A 27,641-nucleotide genomic window follows, 5' to 3' on the forward strand; every position below is an offset into this window, starting at 1 on the left:
TCTTTTCTTCACAGTGTATCCTTCTGTAGAGGCTGTCAATGTTACAGCCCCAGTCACTTACAATGACACTACTGCAAACACTGCAGTAGGCCCTATACCATACCGTACAGAACCTTTTTGTTGTCCCCCTACTACACTTACCTCTCCATCACCAGCAACAACACCAGGACCACCATTAACAGCAATAACACCAACAACAACACCAACAACACCATACCGTACCGAAACATTAACTTTTTGTTGTCCCCCTACTACACTTACATCTCCATCACCAACAACAACAACTACACCAACACCACACCCTGACACACCGAGCCAGATGATGTGTCCTGATGGATGGGAGGTGTTCCTGGGACGTTGCTACTACTTTGTGACAGAGGGCAGGACCTGGCCTCAGGCTCTGGTAAACACTCAACAACACTCTCTACAGGAAAACCCAATGTTAATTATCTGTTTATTGGATTCTGAGCATTTATTTCTTCTATGGCAAATACTACATCTTTTACATTACAATGTTGTATTTCCTTTACTCTGGTGACTCTCTTAACAGCCATGTGATAGCAGCAGGTGTCTGTTCCATTCTGCATCTCCAATTGGAGCGATGTTGCGCACGGTCAAACCACAGTTACCTCACATTTTTCATTTCAATGCAGGTTAGACGTGTGTGTTACAGAGGGATGACAATTTAGAACCCAAGTGCAGACACAGAACACAAAGCCAGGAGTGTAAAAAAGTGTATTTACAAAAACGTACGTGCGGGGTAGAGTGGCAGAGTATGGGTTTTCATTTGGAGAAGTCCGAGGGAGAGCTGGACTCTGTCCAGTGCTCCAGAGAATGACTTTTTGTGCGGCTAAATTGAATCCTTCTAGATCTGCGGTCCATGTGAGACAGTAGAGAGTAGAGCGGTGACAGCAGTTGGTTCCAGGCAGCAGACTGTAACAGCACAAGAGAGACAGGGTTTAGAGAGCAATTCTCAACAAAGCAAACAGAAGTACTAAATGGCTAGAACGTGACTGACAGCAGAGTAGAGTCTACGATTTGGGCTCCTGACTGCTGCACACCTGGCTCCATTCATGCATTTAAATAAATAAATACATTTTATTTAAAGGTGCCTTTCTGGGCACTCATACACAAGAGAGAGAGGGGGAGGGAGAGAGAAACACAGCAGCTCCCTGCTACACAGAGACAGTGGGCCTGACAGTGTGGCTGTGATGAGCAGCATGATGTGATTGGTACATTTTATAGTAGTCACATAGACTGTATAATATTATTGGACAAAGCATGCGGTTCGGCGAACTGCCTTAACCCTGCATTCTATCTGAATTCCTGCAGGGGGAGACTCCTAAAGCCCGAGACACACCAAGCTGATAATCGGCCGTTGGACAGTCTGGCGAGGTCAGTGACTCAAATCTGTTCGGTGTGTCCCGTGCCGTCGTCAGTCTGAGGGGCTGTCACCGTTAATTTTGGCCGACCTGACAGGCGGCAGGGCAGTCAGGACTCACCCGGAAATGACGAGCAGGATGAGGTGACTAGAGTCTCTCAAAATCTGATGAAAATCTTTTAAACTGACCTTTGTTGATCTGAAATGAAGACAGATTCAGCAACTGCACGGCCTATTTCTCTCTTCAGATGTTTTCAGAAACATGTTTCAGTGAACTATTTTAGTACAATATGAGATCGTATTCTGAACGAGCCGCCATGACAGTCTGGCTCAGAATTTCCGGAGAAAACAAACCCATGTGATGCGTTCGTCCAATCAGCTGCCGGTTTTCATTTTTTGGGCAACAATACAGAGTAGCGCCGCCTGCTGCTATGGAGACATATTACGTTTCTCAAGTCGGTGTCGCCTCAGTGTGTTCCGAGGCAGTTTTTTGGACCTCAGGGACCCGACTGATCATTTCCACTGGGTTTTCTGCCGACGGTCGGCCGTCTGGTTGGTGTGTCTCGGCTATTAGACCAGTTCATTCTATCTGAATTCCAGCAGGGGGAGACACGTGCGGTTGCAAAATGAGGTCTGTTTCTGTAGAAGTCTATGAGAAAGTGATCCACTTCTCACTTGATTTATTACCTCAGTAAACATTTTCATAATGAGTTGATGGTCTCAGTCGCTAGTTTTAAAGGGAAATTTCACCGCTGGAAAGCTGAATATATCTTTAAATTGGGTCACTAATGTAGTAGAAATGTGAAAAGAAAATTGAAATTGAAGCCAGAAAATGTGTTTTTGGCTCATATGGATGAAAGACACCGAATCCCAGAATGCACTTGCTTTGCTGCTGTATGAGGCCACTCCCAAGCCACGCCTACCCTTTACAGACAGACAGTGAGACGATCAACTCAACAAGTGTGTTTTATTGTCATTTCAACCATATACACGAAAAAGTGGCTCAAGTGGTGTTACACATTTAAAACATGCTTTGTTCACAGCTGATACATTATCCGGACTTCTTTCAGCGGATTGATTGATAACTCCAGAGGGAACAGAACTGTGTCCATGGCAACATTCTGCTATGCATGGCAACGGTGTGTTATCCTTAGCAACGGTCTGTTATCAAGAAATAACAGACCGCATTCTACATTAGAATTCAACCAAGCCATGTGATAAAAGCAAGGGGGTAAGCTTCGCTTCAGAACTCGAACCTCCGATGGCGCCATTTTGTTGCTACAAAGGTATCACCTCCTGTTAGCATTCCACTGACCGCCATTTTTTTTTTACATCACTTGACTGCGAATAACTTTACATCTGAAGCGTTTAAAGACTCTATTTGTCCATTGTTTATTTTTCTAAAGAAACACGACAATGTATAAAAGGCTCCATTACCTTGTACCTCACGTTATGGCTCCGTAGCAGACGCTTTTATAAAAATAGGCTAACGATTGTGTCATAACCAAGTGACTTACTGTCGCACAGTAGAGGAATTACCGTATAGTACAGGAGAAGCTTGCAGGCAGTTTCGACTTACATTAGCTGTTTAAGTTTGATTACTAATGTTAACTATCATGTCAGTTAGCAATAATTAGCCTGTGCTTATGTTATCTCCTTACATATACCTACACTCTCCGTCTCTGTAAGATTGGGAATGATTGAGATTTCTCTTGGCACAGCTACCAGAAGACTTCACACTTTCAGATACGTTGCTCACGTCACATTTACGTTGTCTCTGTCAGTTGGAGGCTGGGCAGTAAAGCAAGGTATCACCGGAAAAGTGCTTCTAATAGCCTTCACTGGTCTCCGTCCAGAGCAACGGGGTCTATTGGTCCATTATATACTGTCTATGGATAAAAGAAGGCTAACACATAGCTACTCGCACTAGCTCTTGGTGGGCTGTGGTATAAACATCGAGTATAAACACAGCCGTACATTTGCGTGGGATGTAGCTAGAATTATCGGCATTTTACAGTCACAAACTCCACCAGCAGTTAGCAGTTAGTTGGATACAAATCACCCCATTTCTGCAACAGGCAGTCTGGGGTAACACAGCCCACCTCCACTAGTAGTCTTACCCGGTGACAGCAGGCTGGATTGTCCACAGCAATATTTCCACAACAACAAAAACACAGCACAGCAGTCTCTGAACTCACGTTGGGAGTTTCGTTGAAGTTGGATGTAGTCCAGTTTGTTTAATGAGCGGACACTTGCAAGCAGGATTGGTGAACAGGTGGCTGGCTAGCGTTAGCTTTCCACCGGCACACTCGTTCAACGCTCCCCGCTGATGAGGTCACTTTACCGGCCAGAGGAATCGAGCACCACGCTGGTCTCCGTGCAGGCAAAGCTCGCGTATTGTGTGAAGTATTGCGTCTGTAATAACTAGGGGTGGTACGGTTCATGAAAAAACACCCGAACCGCTCGGTTCGCTAGTCTCGGTTCGCTAGTCTCGGTTCGGAGCGTGTGTGTACCGCACGGTTCGTCAGTACACTGTTAAGCTGCACTAACCTCTTACTGCCGTAGTGCCCACTTTCGACACCTATGTTAAAACACTAACTGGAAATGACGAGCGGGATGGGGTCGACAAACGCAACCCATGGCAGCTGATTGGACGATCGGCGTCATGTGGTCTGGCTGGGCCCCTAATTTCAAAATAGACTGTCATGGCGGCTCGTTCAGAATACGATCTCATATTGTACTAAAATAGTTCACCGAAACGTGTTTCTGAAAACATTTTAAGCGAGAAATAGGCCGTGCAGTTGCTGAATCTGTCTTCATTTCAGATCGACAAAGGTCAGTTTAAAAGATTTTCGTCAGATTTTGAGAGACACCGAGCCGACCGCTCCTCAAGTGGAGTGGGGCGCCGCTGCACGTCACGTCACGTCACCTGCAGAAATGTGAAGTGGGAGAGAGGCTGCCCAGAGCTGGAGGATGCGCCAGCGTCGTTTATAGTCTGGTGTGTGGGAACATTTTGGATTTCATGGTACCTATGATGAAATAAAACAATATATAGAACTGCCACTGTGTGCATATTTTGTGCAACATGCATTCAATATGCTAATTTTAGCTATATATCATATGCTGAAGTATATTCTGGAGTGTTAAAGATTAAAAGAAAAAATAACAAGAACCGAAAACCGTGACCCTAAAACCGTGATACAAACCGAACCGTGGGTTTTGTGAACCGTACCACCCCTAGTAATAACGTGTCCTGCATATTCTCCAATCTGTACCAATGTATCCCGGTGGTACAAGTGTGTGGTAGTTTGAATGCACATAATTGTTGTTCTAAAATTTCCGTCGGGATGAACAGTTTCTGCTCCTGCTGAGAAGCTAAGCGAGGATTCAAGATGGCTGACACTCGTTTTTTCCTCGGCAATCTCCGGAAAAAGCCGACAGTCCAACCCCCTTTGGGCTATGCGGAAGTGGCTCCTAATACAGGCTGTAGTCTTTTGCCTCTGGGCAAAAAAACCTCAGATGACGCAAAAATCGTCATTTTGCGTCATCTGAGGCTTTTTTCCAGACCCACAATACAGAGATCTCCCCTCTGAGGGGGACATGAGGGAGGAAAGCATGGTCATTCAAAAATACTACCAGGTTTCTACTGATACAAAGCTTAATGCTAATCGGTGAAGTTTCCCTTTAAGTCTCCTGCAACACAGAATGATGTTCATTTTTTAAATGATGGTCTTGTTGATTTTAAAATCGGCGATGAAGCAGGGGGTGTTTTAGGGCGTGGCTATGATGTGATTGCCGGTGAAAGGGTGTAGCGTAACGTAGAGTGTAAGCAGCGTTGCCAACTCTCAGCTAATGTCACAGTCAGATAGCGCCCAACAGTCTATGGCTCCTCCCTCACTCCTCCCTCTCGTCTAAAATCGTCACATCCTCAACCAGGATGGCTGCGCCCGTAACGGCAAACTCGATGACTTATAGCAGATCTCCAAACCAATGGGTGACGTCACACATGCTCAATCCATTAATATTATCCAGTCTATGAGTAGTCATGGGCGTACATTTCATCTAATAGACGGGGGGGACAATAAACATAAAATTGAAATTATTGAAGGGGAGACAAATAATACAGCCACAATTGTACTTGTATTGTATATGTGTTGTTGTGGAAGTCAAGTAAGTAGGCTGGCAAGCAAGCTAACTAACTAACTAGCTAGTCAGCCAGCCCGCCCGCTACTAAATTAGTAGAGTTTAACAACTTAATGTCTCATTAACACACTTTGGTCACAGCGTAGAAAAGCACAGATGAGTGACAACTTTGTTAGGATCGTTTTTTTTGTAACTAGTGAGAGCATGTTGGGTGGAATTAGCAAGCTAACACTAGCTAATTAACTGTCCATCAAGCTACCAAACAAGCTAAGTAACTTTATAAATGCTAACATCGTGGACTCATGGAAAAATACATGGTGGGTCCTACCCCACAGCTGTGATATTATGTGTCTGTTACAGATAGAGTAAAAGTTAGAAAAAGAGAGAGACATTTTATTTGAGTTTCGGATAATTCCATACCAGTCCCTCCAGAAAAATGTGATTATGCAATTGCATAATTCAATGCATAATCAGCCAAAGTCCGCATAAATTGCCGATTTCCATGCAAAATATGCGGGGCTTGCATGATTTCATAATCCCTGCATTTTTGTTGCAAAAAAGTCCCATATATCTTAGCAGAAAGTTGAAAAATGTTGCGTTTACTTCACACAAAAGCAGCCAATTTCCCGTTGCCATGGGAACGTTATGAAGTGACGTAATTACGCGACATGAACATCATCGAAAAGCAGGGTGTTGGGGAAATCGCTTTTTTTTTCATTAAACCGCAGTTTTTGCAAGTTCCTGCAATTTTTGCAAGTTCCTGCAATTTCATTGCATAAAATTGCATAAATATCCTGCCTATTCCATCGCATTTCATAAAATTTTAGTTTCAATTAGGAAAATATCCTCATTGCCTGTTTTAACCTCATGTAATTTCTATGCAGGATGTTCTGTCTTAATAAAGCAGGACCTTTACCATGTGCACTTCAGGAAGTTCGACTTTACCATGTCTCTTTTTGTCCGTATGTCATCTTCTCCTCCACCAGACGAACTGTGCCATGCGAGAGTCCACGTTGGTCTCCGTCCACAGCGCTGAGGAGTACGCTTTCCTCCAACAACTCACTATTAATAATGGAGCTCAAAGCGCTTGGCTGGGCGGTTTCTACCTACAGGTACACACCATATCATGATGTCATATTATTAACTATGGTGGTAGTGCAGCACCACAAAGAAATAAAGGCATGAGAGACAAGAGAGGAAGCTGAATTGTTTAAGGAATTTGGAATCTGGAATATCATCATGTTTTGAGATGGGGGTTCCAGACTGAGGTAGTGACATTTGGTAAGAGAGGATTTTTTTTGTATGGTCTCTTGTGCAGGAATCTATGTTTCTGTCTTTGTGTGGACACTTAATTTATCACAGTAGTCTCGCATTGCCAGACCTATCTCCACAGCGCTGTAAGGTAATGTCTGGCTACACCACACATACAGTACATTCTGGGATAGGAGGAAAAAACGCTCTGGGTTGCATTTCACACAACCCATTTCAAAATAGTCTCGGGAAGGAACTTGTTTTGGTGGAACATTTGCACCCAGCAAGAAAACACCACATACAATATTAAATAAAGTGAACTGGTTACACAATACAATATAAGGTGAGCTATTTAAATTAGCTGATACATGGTTAAACACAATTTGCTCGTACCAGTGTATCTCCGTGTGTACTTCGTCCACAGCAATCCCACCCATCGGCCCCAGAACGTCCCAGTTAGAGAGGAAATGACCTAAACATATTCTTTGTAAATCTTTACAATCATTCACTGAAAGAACCAAGCAGGCCTGCCTTCTGCACAATCAAAACAATGCTAGTGAGCCACATGCCGTATCAGGCTTTATCCTGGAAATGTACTTCCGTTGATCCAGACTATGATCACAATAACTACGATCAATACATGATAGAAACTTTACACTTGACCACTCGTTTCTAAGATGATCGGAGAGTTTGGAACACCTTGCTGTATAAATATGCATCAACGAGGATAGACTGATTTATTTGAAAGTGATATAACTCGTATTTGCATATGCCTTTGTGTTTTTGCTCAAAACGCTGTTGCTTTAATGTAATTTTTTTTTTTCAACTGCTCGTTTTACACGTTGCTATTTGATTTTTATTCCTCCATATTTTAGATTGTTATTTTAAATTAAATCTCCACTGTGCAACAAAGCACTGGTGATGGTCTTGTGCTTTCCCTCCAGGAGCAGTGGTTATGGATCGATGGTTCCTGGTTCTACAACAACAGCTGGAGCAGCGAATCCCAGGACAGCAGCAACCCCTGTCTAATGCTCAACTCTTATGGTAAGAAAACACACACATGAAGGTCCAGGGACCCGAATAATACAGTGTATAAGTGGGTTTTGTAGACTACAGCAGTAGGGGCACTCTGTCAGAAGTCAATCACTTACTGACCTCAACCCTTTTATTTTGAACAAACATTTTCCTACAGTCCAGAGTGTGGTTTGTGTTTTTTTTTTATTATTAACCAGAATTACCAACCATTTACGACACAGAAAGTTGACCCATATTGGACACCCACCCCATCTAAAGTTACGAGGTACAATTGATGTGGAGTCTTTGCCTTGTTAACTAGCTCTAGTTGCCAAACATTATATTGTTCCCCCAGTGCCATCACATGTTAAACTATGCTTGGTCTATACACACTTGTGGCAGGTATGGGATGGTAGCTCAGTCCGTAGGGAGTTGGGCTGGGTACCGGAGGCTCGCCAGTTCAGCACCCAACCCCCAACTGCTCGGGGCGCTCATCTCTTCACGTGTGTGTATTTTAGGCCTGTGTGTAAAAACTGTACCAACCAGGCAAAATCTTTGCACTCACATCTTTCGTTACTGTATTAGAGCTACACTTATGTCAACCACCAGTTAAGAAACTAATATGTTAACAAGTCAAAAGTGACATTTCTACTCTGTTCCTTCTGTCTTATCCTTTAAGATAAAACAAAACCCTAGGCAAATTTCATGACTTTGAAATGCAAATTGGTCACATGAAACAACATCCACAATGTCCAAAAACTGACAAACAGAGGCCAGACAGCTAATAGGTTGGTAAAGTTAAACAATTATGGCAAATAGCAGTACAAGAAAAAGAAAAAAATAGGCGTCACTGCATACTTTATTCATGTAAGATATTAATACAGATCCTATTTAAAGTGGCTACTGTCTAAATACAATAACCTGATGGAGGAAGGAATAAAATATTTGGAGTAATGATTACTGTATATACTGTATTTACTGTATGTAGGATTGCTTTCATTTTATTTTCACATGTGTATCTGTGGGCATGTGCTCTTTAGCCTAGCCTACATTTAGGCAACATCTACATATTTATTTAATTTATCACAGCCAATGAATGAAGAAAGTTAATTGGTTAGAATATAGCTAGCATATATAATAAATATAATAATTTAGTTTAGGCTATGCATAGTGCCTAGGCCTGCCAACAAATGCTTATTGTTACAAAACCATCCTCAGACCTAGAGACCACTACTGACCTCAATCACACCGGCTCCCTCAGGATCAACTGCTCTGCCAATCTCCTGCTTCTCTTTCTCTCTGCTGAACTATCTTCCAATATCCATCTCATCTGCTCAATGAATTGAAGGATACACAACAGTATGTTTGTTTGCTTTCGAGGCTGAGATGACGCTAAACATTAGCAGTAGGCTAACTTACCTCAAGCGGTTAAACACTGACAAAAATAAACGCAAGTCCGACCCAAATCGTCCACGATCCGTCTAGTGGCTGCCGCTGGAGAATTGAGATGTGTAGAATCGACAGCGCATTCATTTTAAAATCCTCAGCGGAGGAGCATCAACAACTGCCCGAAAGCACGGTAGCGTTATATGGTGGAGTGAGATAGAGACTGGAGAGAGGGAGCGCCCAGTGGCAGGGTTCGAAATGAGGGGTGTCTGGGGGGGTCCCGGACCCCCCATAAGTCATTAGGGACCCCCTATAAGAATTTATTTTTAGATTTTGGGGGGTCCCCGACAAATATTTTTAACATTAAAAATGATTGTGAAAATTATAGGTCTTTAGTGACGTTTTATATTTATAACAATAATTTATTTATTTCCTAGCGCAATTGGGCAACAATCAGGGCAGCTAATAGCATCACAGATTGTTGTTGTGGTCCTCCGGCGCATACAGTACAGTCTATGGCGCGAACACGTATGTTATTGTTGAACGGCAAAAACGAAGCCTCACAAAGAGTGAAATCCCTAATGAAAATCCTGTAAGGTCCGCTCGATTATGTTTACATCTCCATAATAATTGCTTATTATAGTAAAATATTTGGAGTTGGTGTTCCTATATCAAAAGTTGCATTAACTAACTTAGATACCCAGTGTAACGTAATGATTAGAAGAGTGCGTTTGTCAACGTTTCTTGCTAGCTGTATGTGTGTGAAGCATAGGTATGAAGCCAAATAATCTGCCAGCTAACAGCAGACATATAGCAGTTATCCACTTTGTCATGTCAGGGATTTATATAAGGTGCTGTAACTTTGCTGCTCCAGAATTAGAGGGTTACCTGTTAGATTATAGCCAATCCACTTCTCCAGACACCACTACAATACTGGGACTAGCCCAAACCATGAAAAACATCCCAAGACCATTATCCCACCTTCAAAATATGTCAATATAATTTTGCCTGCAGTATATAGTGTAGCAAGGTAGTCTTCAGTATTTTTTATAATTACATTTTAGGGGACCCCCCAAGAGTCCTAAGTCATTTCGAACCCTGCCCAGCGGCGTTAGAAGAAAGCACGGTAGCGTTATATGGTGGAGCGAGATAGAGAGTGAGTGAAGAGAGGGAGCGCCCAGCGGCGTTAGAACAAAGCTGTGGCTCATTGAAATAAAAACGTGTTTTTGCCGATCCATCTCTAGAAATGCGACTGTAGCGAGCATGTCACTATCACTAATGTTATCCACATTTATATTTACACGCAACAAATGATATATCCAGCTTCAAAAAAGTCTAAAAGTCGGAAGTTAGAACGAATGCATTGTGCAAAGAGTGGTTGCTATGGAGACGATACACAGTGTTGAGTTCTGTTGACAGTTGAGTTGAGTTCCGTTGCTCTGATTGGTTGGAGGTCTATCCAATGAATGCAGAGGCATTTTTTTTCCTGGTTCGGTTGGAACCAAGGGGGTAAGCTTCGCTTCAGAACTCGAGCCATCTATGGCGCCATTTTGTTGCTACCTGGCCATCACCTCCTGTTAGCATTCCGCTGACCGCCATTTTTTTTTTACGTCACTTGACTGCGAATAACTTTACATCTGAAGCGTTTAAAGACTCTATTTGTCCGTTGTTTATTTCTAAAGAAACTCGACAATGTATAAAAGGCTCCATTACCTTGTACCTCACGTTATGGCTCCGTAGCAGACGCTTTTGTAAAAATAGGCTAACGATTGTGTCACATGGTAGAGGAATTACCGTATAGTACAGGATAAGCTTGCAGGCAGTTTGGCTTATATGAGCTGTTTAGGATTAATTACTAATGTTAACTAGCATTTTCGTTAGCAATAATTAGCCTGTGCCTATGTTATCTCCTTACATATACCTACACTCTCTGTCTCTGTAAGATTGGGAATGATTGAGATTTCTCTTGGCACAGCTACCAGAAGACTTCACACTTTCAGACAGGTTGCTCACGTCACATTCTCTCAGTTGGAGGCTGCGCAGTAAAGCTGGCCATCACCGGAAAAGTGCTTCTAATATCCTTCACTGGTCTCTGCAACGTGGGTCTGTTGGTCCATTATATACTGTCTATGGTTGGAACACGCCCCTTAATCACAGCCCAATGGAGCGGTTTCAGACTCCCATTCTGACTAGAATCTGAGTAGGACCACGTCAGGCTAGTTCTAAACCGTTCTACAGAGAAGAATGGCGTAACTGTTTTAAGATTTGGCATACATTTGGGCCTTTTTTGAAGAAATGTAAATAGTTTGTCCTTTATATGAATTATAATGCTCATTATGTTTATTTTTGCACTGGATGACTCCAAATATGTAGGAGAACTGTTTGATAGACAACACACATGCTTGTGTAGCATTGCTGTGGGTGTAATATAAATAAATATGACATTATTATTTTGATTATTGGCAAAAGTGTCTGGACTTTTTTTGAAAAAATGTATGTATTTTGTCAACTGTTTTATCCAGTATCAATTCTAAATACTATCGGTCGATTAACCTTGCTATCGGTATCGGTAAAATCCACTATCGGTCGACCTCTAATTATTTAGGGGGGCTTAGGAACATTTTGGGGTAGCTTCAGCCCCCCTAAAATAAATATTTTTGTTCACATTAGACAGAAAAATAATGTAATTAGCCTTTAAGTATTTATGTGTTGGACTGACCTACCCATATACTCAGAAGTCACCCCCAAGAAGTCAGCTGTTGCTCAACCTATTCATTACATTTGTTGCAAATTAAGATTTATGGATACACCTTATTCAGACCTGCCAACCTTGAAGAAATTTTATAAGTACAAGCCCCAGGGTTATTTTGAGCGTCAAAGACTCCATTTCCTGCATTCTGACACACTTCTATGCACCAATTTATGGTGGAAATACCTTTATTCATCCTATGAGAAGGAAAACACAGATGACATTCAAAACATATCAAACATATAATGGAATATAAAGCAGTAAGGGGGGTTTCACATCAGGGACCTGAGCCTGGATCACAAAAGTTGACCCCAAAGCAACGAGGGCAAAATAAAATAGACTACTTATATTTGTCTTAAATGTGTGGTGAAGGGAGGATGCTGGTGGTAGTGTAGGCGGAGCATTTGGGAGCGGTCGCTACGCGCACACTACGCACTGCGCTCAGCGAGGAGCGGGTCGATGAAAGATGAGAAAGGTCTCTCTGCATGTTCTGCAGTGTGAGTTTAGTTTGCTGTCACATTACTCGACCCTGTATTTGTGAATACAAACATCTGAAGTGAAAGTTCTGTCACAAAACTGTTGTTGCGTATCATTGCACGTTTTTAAAGCCCCAGTGTGTAACGTTTGTAGTTGTTCATTATCAAAATCTGTGTTGCCCGATCACAAACTTGTCCTTTTTCATGAATATTGACCTCCACCATCAATTCCAAGTATTCCTATCAGCTTGGAATTTTACATTTGCGCTCGCATGAACTGGGGTAGACGCTCCATAATGATGCGCCATCCTGAAATACGTTAGCCGGTAAGGGACATACAGGCTATACTGCTCCGCCTTTCGCGTTTTTGACTCACAGCTGCTGCTAATGGGTGTCGTCGCTTCCCGGCCCCAGCAAGTTTGAAGAAGGAAAAATGGAGGACTACAAATTTCAGGAACAGGAGTCTTCTTCTTCGCCCAGAAAAAGAAAAAGGATATTGAAAAGAGCAAGAAACCGGAAAAAGAGTGAATATTGGAGCTGCTTTGGAGGCCCACACCAAATCCCAACTAGTTAATTATCCCCCGGACCGCTGCAGTCTCCTTTTCTTTCTCACCTTTCCGTCGGGTGGCCGCTCGTGGTGTCCGCGCCGCTCTCCGCCATGACCTCATGGATGTATTAAGAATGTAGAACGTATGAACTCCAACAATGACGGCCAATAGACGGCCTTTTGTACACCTTCGCTTTTTGAAGCGTGAAGGCTACCGTAGCTGCAATACTGCGTGGCGAGAGAGAGTTGATTGCGATATATGATCTCAACGCTAGATGGGAGTAAATCTTACACAACGTAGCTTTAAGTGGGCATATGGAAAATCTTGGAGATTTCTTAGTGGGTATGCTGTGTCCTGGGGTGGGGAGTATTTGTGTGTGGGACTGTGTTCGTTACCTGTTGCCCCTTGGTGACTGATGTCTGTCTTGCACACGGTGCAGAACACGTGATGAGGTAGCGTGGACATGTGGAGGCAAGGCCGTCTCTCCCGATAGCTGTCAGAACAATCGCTGTGGTATCCGAACCTTTTTTTGAGGCGGTCCAGCCATGGCATGCAAGCCTGCGGTTATCCGTCCAGCCTGGCTTGCTTGAGGCACTGAATTGAATTAAACGCGCAAAGCATTTGGCTAGGAGGGGCAGGTGGGCGGAGGGTTAAAATGCAGCGCTCTGATTGGCCGAAAGCTTTTCACTCCACTTAAACGCTGTGGCTCAGCGGCAGAATCAACGTCATAGATTGCAAAGAAACTGAAACTGGCGAGATGCAGCAAAATGCGTACCTAGAGAGCAGTGAATCGTACACGCGTACTTAAGGGTCAAAATGCGTGCCGAGTACAAAAAATGCTTACATGTTGGCAGGTCTGCTAATTTGCACATTTATTTATTTTGGTCAAAACAGCAACAAAGAGCAGTTAAAACTATTTTAAACATCTGTTAAAGATAATAAACAGCTAAAATAGAATAAGACAGGTATGAAATACAAGAATAAATGTTACAGTGCAGTATAAGAAATTAAAAATGATTTGAAGAAAGGCAGCATCAAAAAGAAAGGTCTTCAACCTTGACGTAAAAGAACTGAGAGTTGCAGCGGACCTGCAATTTTCTGGGAGTTTGTTCCAGATATGTGGAGCATAAAAACTGAACGCTCCTTCTCCCTGTTTAGTTCTGACTCTGGGGACAACAAGCAGACCTGTCCCAGACCACCTGAGAGGTCTGGATGGGTGATAGTGTAGCAGCAGATCAGAAATGTATTTTGGCCCTAAACCATTCTGGGTTTTAAAAACCAACAGAAGTATTTTGAAATCAATTATTTGAGGCACTGGAAGCCAGTGTAAAGACTTCAGAACTGGAGTGATGTGATCCACTTTCTTGGTCTTAGTGAGGACTCGAGCAGCAGCGTTCTGAATCAGCTGCAGCTGTCTGATTGATTTTTTAGGGAGACCTGTAAAGACACCGTTACAGTAGTCAAGTCTACTGAAGATAAAAGCATGGACAAGCCCGTATAGATTAACATGTAGAAAAAAATGTTTGTTTAAAGGGGCGCTATGCAGTTTTGGCCATTTCTTTCTCGCTTTTGCTGGCAGGTTTCTCTCTAGAGCCCCCCCTATAGCTTCAGACTAGATATTTGGCAGCTCCTATGTTTACTCGTGTCTGACTCCTCGCTCGGTCAGTCTGCCATTTTCTCTTTCTCTGTTCCTCCGACAATGCTTTCCTAACTTTCTGCTTCTTTTTTGCCGGCTCAGCCATGACGATAGTGTGAAAAACTCCATCGCTACCTTGTTAGCCGGTTCCTGAATGGGCGTACGTGTGCAGTGCCGTGAAACAATTCGTTACATGGCGAGACCTGATATCACGCCATACTTCCTGACGCTGAGGCCGGCGGCTCGCCGGGCCGAAAGATGCAAGGGTGGTTTTTCTCGAAAAAAGTCATATAACCATTCCAATGACTCTGAAGCTGTTCAGTTAAGGTTAATTAAGCTAAAAAAAAAACGGCATAGTTCCCCTTCAAATCGAAAAAGGGGTGTTTTCAGAAAGTGACTGATCTCTGACAGAATGCCCTAATAGTGACTCTGAGAAAGATTTAGCTTATCACACACATTGGCATTTCAGAATGAAAAATCTAAGCTTTCAGACACTTCAGGCACTTTTCTCTGTTACATAACGCTCTTATTCTCGTGGCCTTTTTCTAATCTTCTCTTTCCACAGAGGCATGGAGCAATTCCCCATGCAACGCTGGCAGCTATTCCTCCATCTGTGTGAGGAACTCCAACGTTTGTAAGTCAATTTATGTCTTTGCACGACAGAAAAAACACATAAGGGAGTTTCATAGTGAAGTTACAACGTAAAAAAAGATACATTCAGAATGAGAAATATTATTACAACAGCTTATTAGGGCCATTGTAGGAAAAAATATATATTGTGGTGGGGGGGGCATAAAAGTAGCGGCATCTATGGTGATCCTGAAGTGATGTGCTTCCTTGAAAAAAGAAAACACAATTTTCTGACTTTTTTTCTCATATATTTACCACTTTCATCTCCGAGAATATCCAAGATTTTTTTCTGGTAAATTGAAATTCTCTGAATATTACCCCCTCCTCCCCCAGCTCCGTAATTAGTTTTTCCTTCAATGGCCCTAATACACCATTGTAGATTATCCTTTATGTTACATTAGTTTTTAAAGAAACAAATCATTATGTACACTTTTGTCCTTACTTTGCCAAGGCATTCATCTCCCTTGTCACCTTGTTGAGATCATGACACTGACATGATTGAAGGCCCTACAAGTTCTGTTAGTTATTAGAACAGCCTGAAACTGTTTAAGAAAATCTAGTAGTAGAAAATGAAAATGAAGTCAGACTATAAAGGATTAAAATGAGGATTTGAACTGACAGGATTCTTGGAAATTGTACAACATGTATTCTTTTCTTTTTGTTTGAAATTCCCAGCACAATCCGTGGTGTGTCCTGTTGGCTGGACGGGGTTCCAGGGCCGCTGTTACTACCACAACTCCAATTTTCTGACCTGGCATGAAGCTGATGTAAATACACATAACTGCCATTATAGTGTGTCATAGTCTTTACAAATAGATAAACACGCAGTCACAGATTAGAGAAATACAACTTTCATCAACCTCAATTACAAACAGGTACATTTCCACATCATTTGCTTTTGTAATATTTACAATTTTTATTTACAAGTAGTACAGTGACTTTTTTATTGTTGTTTTGACTTTGTAGTCCTGAGAGAGTTATTGCAGCTTGTCTAGACACACCCACACAGTCCTGGGAAGAGGTCCAATCAGCCAGATGAACTGAAAGGACCTGTGTGAGAGTTTAGAGCCTTTAAATTAAATTACTTTAACTGTAGGGTATATACATCCACCTGAAATGAGCTAATTAGGAATTGTAGTCCTTTTAGTTTCCTCTGCCCTGTGTCAAAAATCAGTTATTGCAGGTTTGCCAGTGTCTCTATGGTTTCGATGGCACTATACTTATGCTGCGTTCCAGGCAACCCGTAACTCGTGTTTTCACAACCTTCTACCCATGAAAGTGCCCTGGAACGGCATTCAAACCCAAAAATTACTACTCGTGAACTCGTACCAGATCGTTGTACTCCCAGTTACAGTTTTTGATGTCACACACAGAAACAACAATGGCGACCCCTGTTGATGCTGTACAGACGCCGGTGATTAATAGAGTGAGAATAGAGAATAGAAATAAATATACTGTACATAAAGAGAAGTCTAAGTCTATAAATAGGCAATAAAAATAATTCCACACATTGTAATCAAAATAATACACATACAAGTGTGTAATACTACAGGTTATGTTTATTAAATGAAGCCCAAAATATGTTGCCGACTAGAAATTGCTAGTATCAGCTAGCGATAGTTAACGTCAACGTTAACAAAGGGTTTGTGGTGACTTTGCCTGGAACGCTATCAAGTCGTGAGTTGTGACTTGAAGTCGTAACTTACGGGCTAAAAATTGTGTCTGGAACGCAGCATAAGATCAACGCTAAAGAGGGAAAGTCGCCCGTTTTCAACCCTTCTGAAGCGAGTCATCCAGGCGAGATTTTCCTTGCAGTTAAACACGGACCTCCGAATACTCAAGTCGTGCCGTTCATCTGCATGTATGGCATTACAGAAAATTGGCAAACTCTCCCTTAAGTTACCAGCTAACGCTAGCATTGGCTAGCTAGCTTTGGTTGACAAGGTGCTACCGAACACTGACCAAGACACTTTTAGGCGACCAAACTTTGATGAAGTGAAGAGGGTCAAAGTTTAAGACAAAAACATGGACAACATCCAAAAACAAGTTCACAGCTATTTCCTTTACACAGTGCCATGGTTAGCATTGCTAAGCCTCTGTCCTGATTGATGGGTCGGCGTTTAGCCACGGCCAGCGCCGGCGCCAGACAATTGTCAGTAACGGGGAACATGTTTTTTTAAAATAAGTTATTGCCGCGATGAGCTGCGTTATCTTTAAAACAGAAGCGGGATCGCACCGTGTAGATGGGTATGTGTACGATGCCATATTGGGGACTAGGACTACTCTGTGACATCACTATAGTACTACAAAAGTTATCTCTGACAATTAACTCCAGCTCTGAAACAAAAATAAGACGCTAACGTCCAGCCAATGCAACGAGCAAACCGCACGGAGGGAGAGGTGCAAGACATGCGTATCTCAGTAGGATATACCTGAACACTAACACCAACGGCAAAATAAATTCATTCACCTTTATCTCAACAACACAGGATTTACTGCGCATATACTTAAAGCCAACAGCTCATTAAAAAATATACACCAGATTCACTACTCTGAACCACGAATAAGAGAAATGTTTAGGCACTGTTCGTTAGTTATTTCAGGATCCACCAGAGGAGTTTGGGGATCTTTAATCAAAATAGACCTGACCCTCCCTTCACCAGCAATACATTTTGGATGACCCTCCAAAATGATACGGAAACATTTTATTGATTCCTTGTGTACTGGTTTGCACTTGGCAAAGACATACAGATAGCCATTGTTTTTTTTTACAGCCTTTACTTAGGTAACTAAACCTCTGCTTTCTTACACATCCCACTCCCCTGTTATGGTGTGGTGGCCATTTCAGTAGATTTACTCACTAACATTGTTGTGGAAACAATAAGCATGGGGACTAAATGCACACTTCCTGCATTACTTCAAATACTAAGTTACTCCTCTAGTAAACTAGTTTTCACATGAAATAAAACAATAAAACATTGATACCATTCAACAAAGGACACTGGGTAATAACAAATTCACAAGTGGTTGCTATACCGCTCAGTCATTGGCTATATTTTCGCAGTAATTTATATTTAGCTAAAGCAAGCTCAAGCGCTCATTGTTTCAAAACTCCGTTCTTGGTAGCTTGCCCATTTTGCCTGCACACTATCCTTCTCCAATAAAGCTGTTGTTATATATATATATATAAACGACAGCCGAAAGGATATTTGAGTCAGGTATGGCTGCAGCCTGGGGACCTCCCATCTCATGCCCTCTCGGCTTGGTGCAGTCCGCAAGCTTCGACTTTTCAAAATAAATGCTTGCGTCTGGTCCGCTATGTTTTCATACGGTGTTTTTGATGTTTTCAAACTAAACAGTATGGCAATCATGCTAATGAATACAATTATTTTTTCATCAGATGTCTTAGTTACAACACTATGGAGCTAGCAAAGCAGTTTTGTGTTTATATGTGCGAGCAGGATTTATTCAGTTTGGGAAATCCCACGGTCTCTAAAGCTACAGCTCAAATTGTCTGGCTGACTAAACAGGGAGGGACCCATCTGCTAGCGATAGGGGCCGAGACTGAGAGAGCTACATGGATAAATATGCACCAAACAAGCCACTTTGAAATGTTGCTGTTCTCATGAAAACAAAAGTTGGGTGACCATCCCCCCTAGACTAAAAAAACATTGGATGACCCTCCCCTCAACAAAGAATAAAAAGACATGACCCTCCCCTATTTTACTCCGGTGGTCCATTCCATAAATACCGAACGGTCCCTTATGCGTCATTTAATATTAGCATCCCCAAAACCAGTTGACAGCAAGGCAAGCTGGTGCCACATGTAACAAACACAAGTAGGCTACACTTTATAAACCCAAATTAACCATAAAGTGGTCTTACCTTATGTAATGCAGTTCCGCGACTGCGAAATAATCCATGATGACTTTTGCTGAAATCCATGATATCAGCAAAAGTCCATTGAATTTCTCAGTTTAATTCAGGCATGAGAGAAAGTCTGTTATCTCACATTAGTCAACAATTCCTTTCTAATTCTGGCATTCTGCCAAAAACGAATAATCCATATAGCCCAGTTTACAATGTGGTACAGTACCACCACCCCCTACCGTAACTAACCACTTAGCAGTGTGGCTAATGTTAGCAGCGCAGCCTCCTGCATAACCAGTCAGTCAAATTTGATTTAGCAAAGGGTGGCATACCTGATTCTGGCCTGACCATCATTTTATTAAATGTAATTTTTAACTTATGAATTAGTTTACATGTTTTAGTTATTTATCAATTTGTGTGTAACAATTTTAATGTATTTTAATATAATGAATTTTAAGAATTTTGGCACCGGCCACGGCCCTAAGCATCCCCTGTTTTATCGTCTATTTCAAATAAATGGGACCATAATTTAGAAAACAAACTTAAAACTTAAAACTAGATAGCATGCAGATTGGCTTCACTTTTCAGACCCAGAAGTTGTCACTGGGTTTGAAGTCATCACAGTTAAAAAGAGGGCCTTCAAGTCTTATACAACACACACACACACAGACACACAGTCAAAACAAGTTAACTATCCCTCCGTTCCTCTTTTCCTCCCACAATCACTTGCTTTCCTTCTAATTTCGCATCTCTCTCTCTCTCTCTCTCCTTCATTTATCCTTGCCTTCATATGCCACTTCTGTCCCTCTTTGTTGTTACTACCCTTTCCTTGGCATTGGTTTCCCCTCTTTGTGTCCATTTCCTGCTCTATTCCACGCTTCATCCTTGTGTGTCTTCTTCCTCTCCATCAGGCTTACTGTGCTGGTTTCGAGGCCAGCCTGGTCCCCGTCCACAGCCCTGAGGAGTATTTCTTCCTCTATCAGCAGACAGCTGGTAATGGATTCTCTCCAGCCTGGCTGGGTGGATTCTACCTGCAGGTGAGTTGACTAAGCATTAGGATTTTCTGGGTTGTAGCCTACTAGTGATTTACAGTTTACATGATGTTAAATGCTTCTCCGTGAACCATCACCTTATCGTGGTGGAGAGGTTTGTGTGTCTCTGTGAACCTGAGGGCTGTGTTGTCTGGAGCTTTGTGCTCCTGGTAGGGTCTCCCAAGGCAAAGTGGTCTCAGGTGAGGGGCCAGACAAAGAATGGTTCAAAAACCCCAATGGAAAAACAAGGTAGAAATGGAGTGACCCTGCCCGGAGGAAGCCCGGGGCCCCGTCTGGAGCCAGGCCCAGACGGGCTGCGTCGGCGCAGCCTGGTGGCGGGTTTGCCACGGAGCCCGGCCGGGCACAGCCCGAACAAGCTACGTGGCTCCCATCTCTCCAGCCCATGGGCCCACCACCTGTGGGAGGAACCGCTGGGGTCGGGTGGCGCTGCCACATGGGTGGCAGTGAAGGTCAGGGGCCTCGACGGACCAGACCCGGGCAGCAGACGCTGGCTCTGGGGACGTGGAACGTCACCTCTCTGTGGGGAAGGAGCCGGAACTGGTGCGGGAGGTGGGCCGCTACCGTTTTAGATCTGGTGGGGCTTACCTCTACGCACAGTCTCGGTTCTGGAACTGTACTCCTGGATAGGGTTGGACTTTTCTTCTCCGGAGTTGCTCAGGGTGTGCGGGCCCGGGCGGGGTGTGGGGATACTAACAAGCCCCCGGCTGGGAGCGTGCGCTTGGAGTTTACCCCGGTGGACGAGAGGTCGCCTCCCTACGCCTGCGGGTTGTGGGGGAAAAACTCTGACTGTTGTTTGTGCATATGCACCAAACAGGAGTTCGGAGTTTTCGGCCTTCTTGGAGACCTTGAGTGGAGTCCTGCATGGGGCGCCAGTGGGGGACTCCATTGTTCTGCTGGGGGACTTCAACGCAACGTGGGCAATGATGGAGACACCTGGAGAGGCGTGATTGGGAGGAACGGCCTCCCTGATCTAAACCAGAGTGGTTGTTTGTTGTTGGACTTCTGTGCTAGTCATGGATTGTCTATACGAACACCATGTTCGGAAATAGGGATGCTCATAAGTGTACCTGGTACCAGAGCACCCTAGGCCGAAGGTCAATGATCGATTTTATAATCGTTTCATCTGATCTGAGGCCGTATGTTTGGACACTTCGGGTGAAGAGAGGGGAAGAGCTGTCAACCGATCACCATCTGGTGGTGAGTTGGGTCAGGGGTGGGGAAGACTCTGGACAGACCTGGTAAGCCCAAACGTGTAGTGCGGTTAAATTGGGAACGTCTGGAGGAGGCCCCTGTCCAACGGACTTTCAACTCGCCACCTCGGGCGGAGCTTTTCTGCATCCCTGTGGAGGCTGGGGGCATTGAACCAGAGTGGACAATGTTCAAAGTTTCCATTGCTGAAGCTGCGCGCAGGAGCTGTGGTCTTAGGGTCTTAGGTGCCTCAAGGGCGGTAACCCACGAACACCATGGTGGACACCGGTTGGTCAGGGAAGCCGGCCGACTGAAGAAGGAGTCTTTCCGGGATATGTTATCCCAGAGGACTCGGAGGCAGTTGCAGGGTACCGGAGGGCCGAAAGGCTGCAGCCTCTGCCGTGAAAGAGGCAAAGCAGCGGGTGTGGGAGAAGTTTGGAGAAGACATGGAGAAGGACTTTCGGTCGGCACCAAAGTGCTTCTGGAAAACTGTTCGCCACCTCAGGAGGGGAAGCGGGGAACCCTCAAGCTGTGTACAGTAAGGATGGGACACTGTTGACCTCAACTGAGGAGGTAATAGGGCGGTGGAAGGAGCATTTTGAGGAACTCCTGAATCCGACTATACGCCCTCTATGTTAGAGGCAGAGCTGGAGGATGACGGGGATTGGCGTCGATTTCCGGGCGGAAGTCACTGATGTAGTCAAACAACTCCACAGTGGCAAAGCCCCGGGGATTGATGAGATCCGTCCAGAAATGCTCAAGGCTCTGGGTGTGGAGGGGCTGTCCTGGTTGACACGTCTCTTCAACATTGCGTGGAAGTCTGGAACAGTGCCAAAGGAGTGGCAGACTGGGGTGGTGGTTCCCCCTTTTTAAAAGGGGACCAGAGGGTGTGTGCCAATTACAGGGGTATCACACTTCTCAGCCTCCCTGGTAAAGTCTACTCCAAGGTGCTGGAAAGGAGGGTTGGGCCGATGAGTCGAACCTCAGGTTGAGGAGGAACAATGCGGATTCCGTCCTGGTCGTGGAACAACGGACCAGCTCTTCACTCTGCAAGGATCCTGGAGGGGGCCTGGGAGTATGCCCAACCGGTCTACATGTGTTTTGTGGATTTGGAAAGCTATGACCGGGTCCCCCGGGAAGTTACTGTGGGAGGTGCGCGGGAGTATGGGGTGAGGGGTTTCTACTCAGGGCCATCCAATCTCTGTACGACCAAAGTGAGAGCTGTGTCCGGGTTCTCGGCAGTAAGTCGGACTCGTTTCAGGTGAGGGTTGGCCTCCGCCAGGGCTGCGCTTTGTCACCAATCCTGTTTGTGATATTTATGGACAGGATATCGAGGCGTAGTCGGGGTGGGGAGGTGTTGCAGTTCGGTGGGCTGGGGATCTCATCGCTGCGTTTTGCAGATGATGTGGTCCTGATGACATCATCGGCCTGCGACCTTCAGCACTCACTGGATCGGTTCCGCCGAGTGTGAAGCGGTTGGGATGAGGATCAGCACCTCTAAATCGGAGGCCATGGTTCTCAGCAGGAAACCGATGGAATGCCTTCTCCGGTAGGGATTGAGTCCTTACCCCAAGTGAAGGAGTTCAAGTACCTTGGGGTTTTGTTCGAAGTGAGGGGACAATGGAGCGGGAGATGTGGGATCGGTGCGGCCGAGGTGCGGTATTACATTCCATCTATCGCACCGTTGTGGCGAAAAAAGAGCTGAGCCAGAAGGCAAAGCTCTCGATCTACCGGTCGGTTTTCGTTCCTACCTCACCTATGGTCATGAAGGCTGGGTCATGACCGAAGAAAACGAGATCCAGGGTGCAAGCGGCGAAATGGGTTTCCTCAGGAGGGTGGCTGGCGTCTCCCTTAGAGATAGGGTGAGAAGCTCAGTCATCCGTGAGGAGCTCGGAGTAGAGCCGCTGCTCCTCTGCGTCGAAAGGAGCCAGTTGAGGTGGTTCGGGCATCTGGTGAGGATGCCCCTGGCGCTCCCCTAGGGAGGTGTTCCAGGCACGTCCAGCTGGGAGGAGGCCTGGGGAAGGACCCAGGACTAGGTGGAGGGATTATATCTCCAACCTGGCCTGGGAACGCCTCGGGATCCCCCAGTCGGAGCTGGTTAATGTTGCTCGGGAAAGGGAAGTTTGGGGTCCCCTGCTGGAGCTGCTCCCCCCGCGACCCGACACCGGATAAGCGGACGAAGATGGATGGATGGATGGATGGATGATGTTAAATGTACTCTGTAAATCAACTGTTTATAGAGCGCATAATATACTTAACATTGTATTCTTCACTTTGGTATTAGTATTGACTTTTAAAAACCAAAATCAGTTGACCCGTACTGCAAACACATTAATTATTCAACATTGTAGCATAACTGAAACATTATACAGAAGGGAAGCCTTTTTTGAGTGAATACATTATATGAACAGTCACATTATTATACTATCAACTGAATCTGGTTCCAGTCTGTAGTTTTTTGTCTTTTTTTTGTGTTTTCTGTGAAAAATCTGTGTCCCGAAAGGACAAGGCAATGTCACCTCACAGAGCATGGGCAAACGCTCCAGCAGTACCTCTGCTCCTCTTGCGCATGTGCAAAATACCATGGGAGCATTGTGGCTCTTTCCAAAAAGGTCCTGACATGTCTGAATACAGCCATTACAGAACATGTACGTAACAGACATCGGAGTACCAAAAAAAACATCACTTTAACCTGTAACCGACCTAGTATGGAAGACTAATATGGGTCTTAAAGCATACAATGGATTGAAAATACAAACAAGAGGAGAGTACAGACTGCAGGTGAGAAACAAAGACATCCAGAGAACATTCCCATTTGTATTTGTGCCACATGGTATAGAGTCAATTGTTGGGGATGAAGCTCGTGCAAAATTGGGGCTGGTGAAGCGTATCCAAGCAGCCTCAAAGTGTAGAGAAAGCTCAGTCTAAGGGATAACAATGCCAGCAACACCCTCTAAAGGAGCATGAGGACATATCTAAGGCTGAATATTGGGAGAAGCACCATCCAAACTTTAAGCATTAAACTCAAAGACACAGCCAAGCCAGTAGTGCGTCCTCCTAGATGGGTACCAATACCACTCAGACAGGAGCTGCACAAGGAGCTGAACAGGATGGCTGATTTAGGAGTTATCCAATCAACTCAGGGGCCAACAGAATGAGTGAACTCTATGGTCAGTGTAAAAAAACAAAACAGCTGGCCAGTTATGGGTCTGCATGGACCCCAAAGAACTAAATAAGGCTATCATGATAGAACATTATCAAATACCAACATGGGAGGAAATACTTAGCGAAATGGCTGGGGCACAGTGGTTTGCAAAACTTGATGCATCCCATGGATTTTGGCAGCTACAGCTAGATGAGAAGAGTGCAGAGCTGAGCACTTTCAATACACCATTTGGACATTAAAGGTGCCCTGCCACACGTATTTCATGACTTTGTGGTGATGTCTGAAGTTCTACCATGGACTCTGTAACATTTTTTGTGGAAAAAATGCCTTGGTTACCTTGTTTCAAGCCATTCTAGCGTGGTATAGAAAGCCTACAGGAATACTTGATTTCTGCCAGTTGTCATTAATATTCAACAAGCTAAGCTGTTTGAATCAAACAACTAGCCAATGAGAGCCTGGCTGTAAGCATCCTTTACCCAGCCCAACTGGGCGAGCTAATGAATAGTAATGAGCTCAGGCAACATGATGTCAGACTGAACCAGCTGTTGTAATTTGTCTGATTTCTCTGCTTATTTCTTTTCAGTGGCTAGAGCTGACAGAGGAGGTAGCAGTTCATTTTCATATTCACGACATAACACAAGCACATATGGACTTAACATATTTCAAAAAATGCAAGTAAAAACGGTTTTGTATGGCAGGGCACCTTTAAAACTATCAGCGACTTCCATTTGGGATCCCAAGATCTTTCACAGCGCCATGAAAAACAAAAATTTGAAGGACTAGAAGGTATCAGAGTATACATTGATGATGTAATCATTTGGGCGGAGTCAAAGCAGCAGCTACATATACAACTGCATAAAGCACTAGAAAGAGTGCACAGATATGGTCTCACAGATATGGTCTCAAACTCAAATAGAGAGAAATGTCAGTTCACCGAATCAGAGGTCACGTTTCTGGGAAACAGATTGACATCTGCAGGAGTGCACTCCGATGAGAACAAAATCAACCTGCCAACTGACAAGAAAGGAGTCCAACGAGGTGTAGGCATGGTGAACTTATGTGGGCAGCTTCATACCAAATCTGGCTTCTAACACAGCAGCACTGAGAGAGCTTTTCAACTCCCAAAAATTAGTGGACATGGTAAAAAGGGCATGAGGATGAATGGAGGAGTCTGAAAGACATTCTAGTCAAAGCTCCAGTGTCCACAGATGCTTCACGAGATGGTTTAGGTGCAGTCCTACTCCAGAATCACGACGGAGTCTGGAAACCCGTAGCTTATGAAGTAGCAGTGCTTCACCTTTCTGAGAATATAGTTCCCAGTATGTATACGGTTAGAAGATGGCTGTGTCTCATGTGACCTTGTTATTTGTACACGCTGTGACTATACAAATCACAACATGTAAATAGGAACATGTTGACATTATTTTGTCACTTATTGGGAGCAGTAGGCTAGTTGGAGCAGGTTACCTCCAGGATCTGTGCTAAGCTAGGCTAGCAGTGGGGGCGTCAGACAGAGTTACAACACACACGGAGATGAGAAGGGTATGTATGGACTTATCTAACTCTGGGGGATACCGTGAATGAGACAAAGTCTCAATAAGTTGGCGTGTTCCTTTAAACCCTGTAATGAAGGCCCAGACATGAGAGTGGTACTAATCTTCTCATCAAACTCTCAGCAAGAAAACAAATAGGCGTATTTCCAAAAATGTCAAATAATTCCTTTTAGTATTATATGAGAAATCAGATAAATCCACCAAAACCTTTCATTAAAGAATTTCACTGTCTCACTGCAGGACCAGTGGATGTGGCTCGATGCTTCCTGGTTTTATCAGGGATTTTTTACTGCCTTGTCTCCAGACAGTACCTACCCATGCCTTTCCACATTCAACACTGGTAAGAAATACACTTACACACTCAAAACAACAGATACTTAAAACAATCTCGGTTTCATCCAACCCAAAAAATCTAACTTTAGCTTAAATGCTACAAATGTGGTGGTTGGTTTATGGTGTTGAGAGAGAAAATAAAGACTTGTTTTGTATGATCCACTACCAGCTTGTAAAAAGTAGATCTATGTATTATATATTTTCTTTTTTCAACCCACACAGTATGGCTTTTGCCATTTTTGCAAAAAACCCTGATACTTTTCTGTATTGGTCATGTTCAGATTTTGCAACTGCTCGCTCTCTCTTTCTGTCGTTGCAGATGGTTGGAGCAATTACAACTGTGATCAAAGCTTTCCTTCGTTTTGTGTGAAGAATGCGGTTGTTTGAAGGATGCAAAATCTGCAAATAACACAGGACAGTCTATTTCAGTCAAGTACACATTTAACCCAAATGTGTGTGAAAAGTAACTGTCTTAGGAACGTTTCCAAACAAATTAAAGAGGCATTTATCATCCCAGTTTCAGGTGGTTATTTTACATTATATCATGTAGTATGTATACATTTTTTTTACACAATAAACAAAAGGTTCTTCTCTGTTACCAACTCTGCTCTGCAGTAATACAACCAGTAAATCCAGTTATCATTTCCAAGCTGTCTATTTGAATCATGGACTGTATAAAATATGGACGTAGTCTCTGTGACATCACCCATAGGTTTCTAAAGAGCCTAAATGAAGCTGAAAGTGGGTGGCTCTTACCGTCGCCATCTGCCAGTGCCCAGGCCGCAAAATTATGAATCCCACTATGGCCACGCCAAGACCCGCCCTACGAAGCAGCTCGATTGGTTGGGGTTAGGCACTTGACCTCGAGTGGTCAAGGTTAGGATAGCTGATTGGCCAGGGGATAGGACCTGTACAAATGGGGTTATGTTACCTTGCGTAAGCATGGACACCAGGCCAATAAATGCTATTGAATGGCGGGTCTTGGCGTGGCCATAGTGGGATTCGTAATATCGCCCAGGCCCCCAGGAAGTGCGCTCAACCTTGCAGCCAATTTTGTCCAGTGGCCACTCGCGGTATTGCAACGAAAAATCCCTCTGCGACCCAGAAAGGTTTTCCCCATAGGCCACCATTGTAAAAGAGACGTCTGTAAAACACCTCGAACTGCAAACGATGTTGATTATGACTCTTTCTACTCTGAGTTTTTTATCTAAGGACTTTTTACATTTGAAAAAAAACTTCCCTCTAGCCGGGAAAAGCTATTTCCA

At 43.9% G+C, this 27,641-nt stretch overlaps 1 protein-coding gene across 1 annotated transcript; it reads left to right on the top strand.

The window, feature by feature from the left end:
- LOC120562127 (ladderlectin-like) lies at window positions 1-26,871 on the top strand. The gene is made up of 8 exons (XM_039805647.1): window positions 1-403; window positions 6,511-6,636; window positions 7,720-7,819; window positions 15,150-15,218; window positions 15,890-15,981; window positions 19,996-20,121; window positions 26,284-26,383; window positions 26,696-26,871. The coding sequence occupies exons 1-8, from the start codon at window positions 320-322 to the stop codon at window positions 26,761-26,763; spliced, it is 765 nt and encodes a 254-aa protein (XP_039661581.1). The 5' UTR covers window positions 1-319; the 3' UTR covers window positions 26,764-26,871.
- Window positions 26,872-27,641: the final 770 nt, after the last annotated feature.

This window comes from Perca fluviatilis, chromosome 1 (assembly GCF_010015445.1).
Source record: "Perca fluviatilis chromosome 1, GENO_Pfluv_1.0, whole genome shotgun sequence".
In the NCBI taxonomy this organism is placed as follows: domain Eukaryota; kingdom Metazoa; phylum Chordata; class Actinopteri; order Perciformes; family Percidae; genus Perca; species Perca fluviatilis.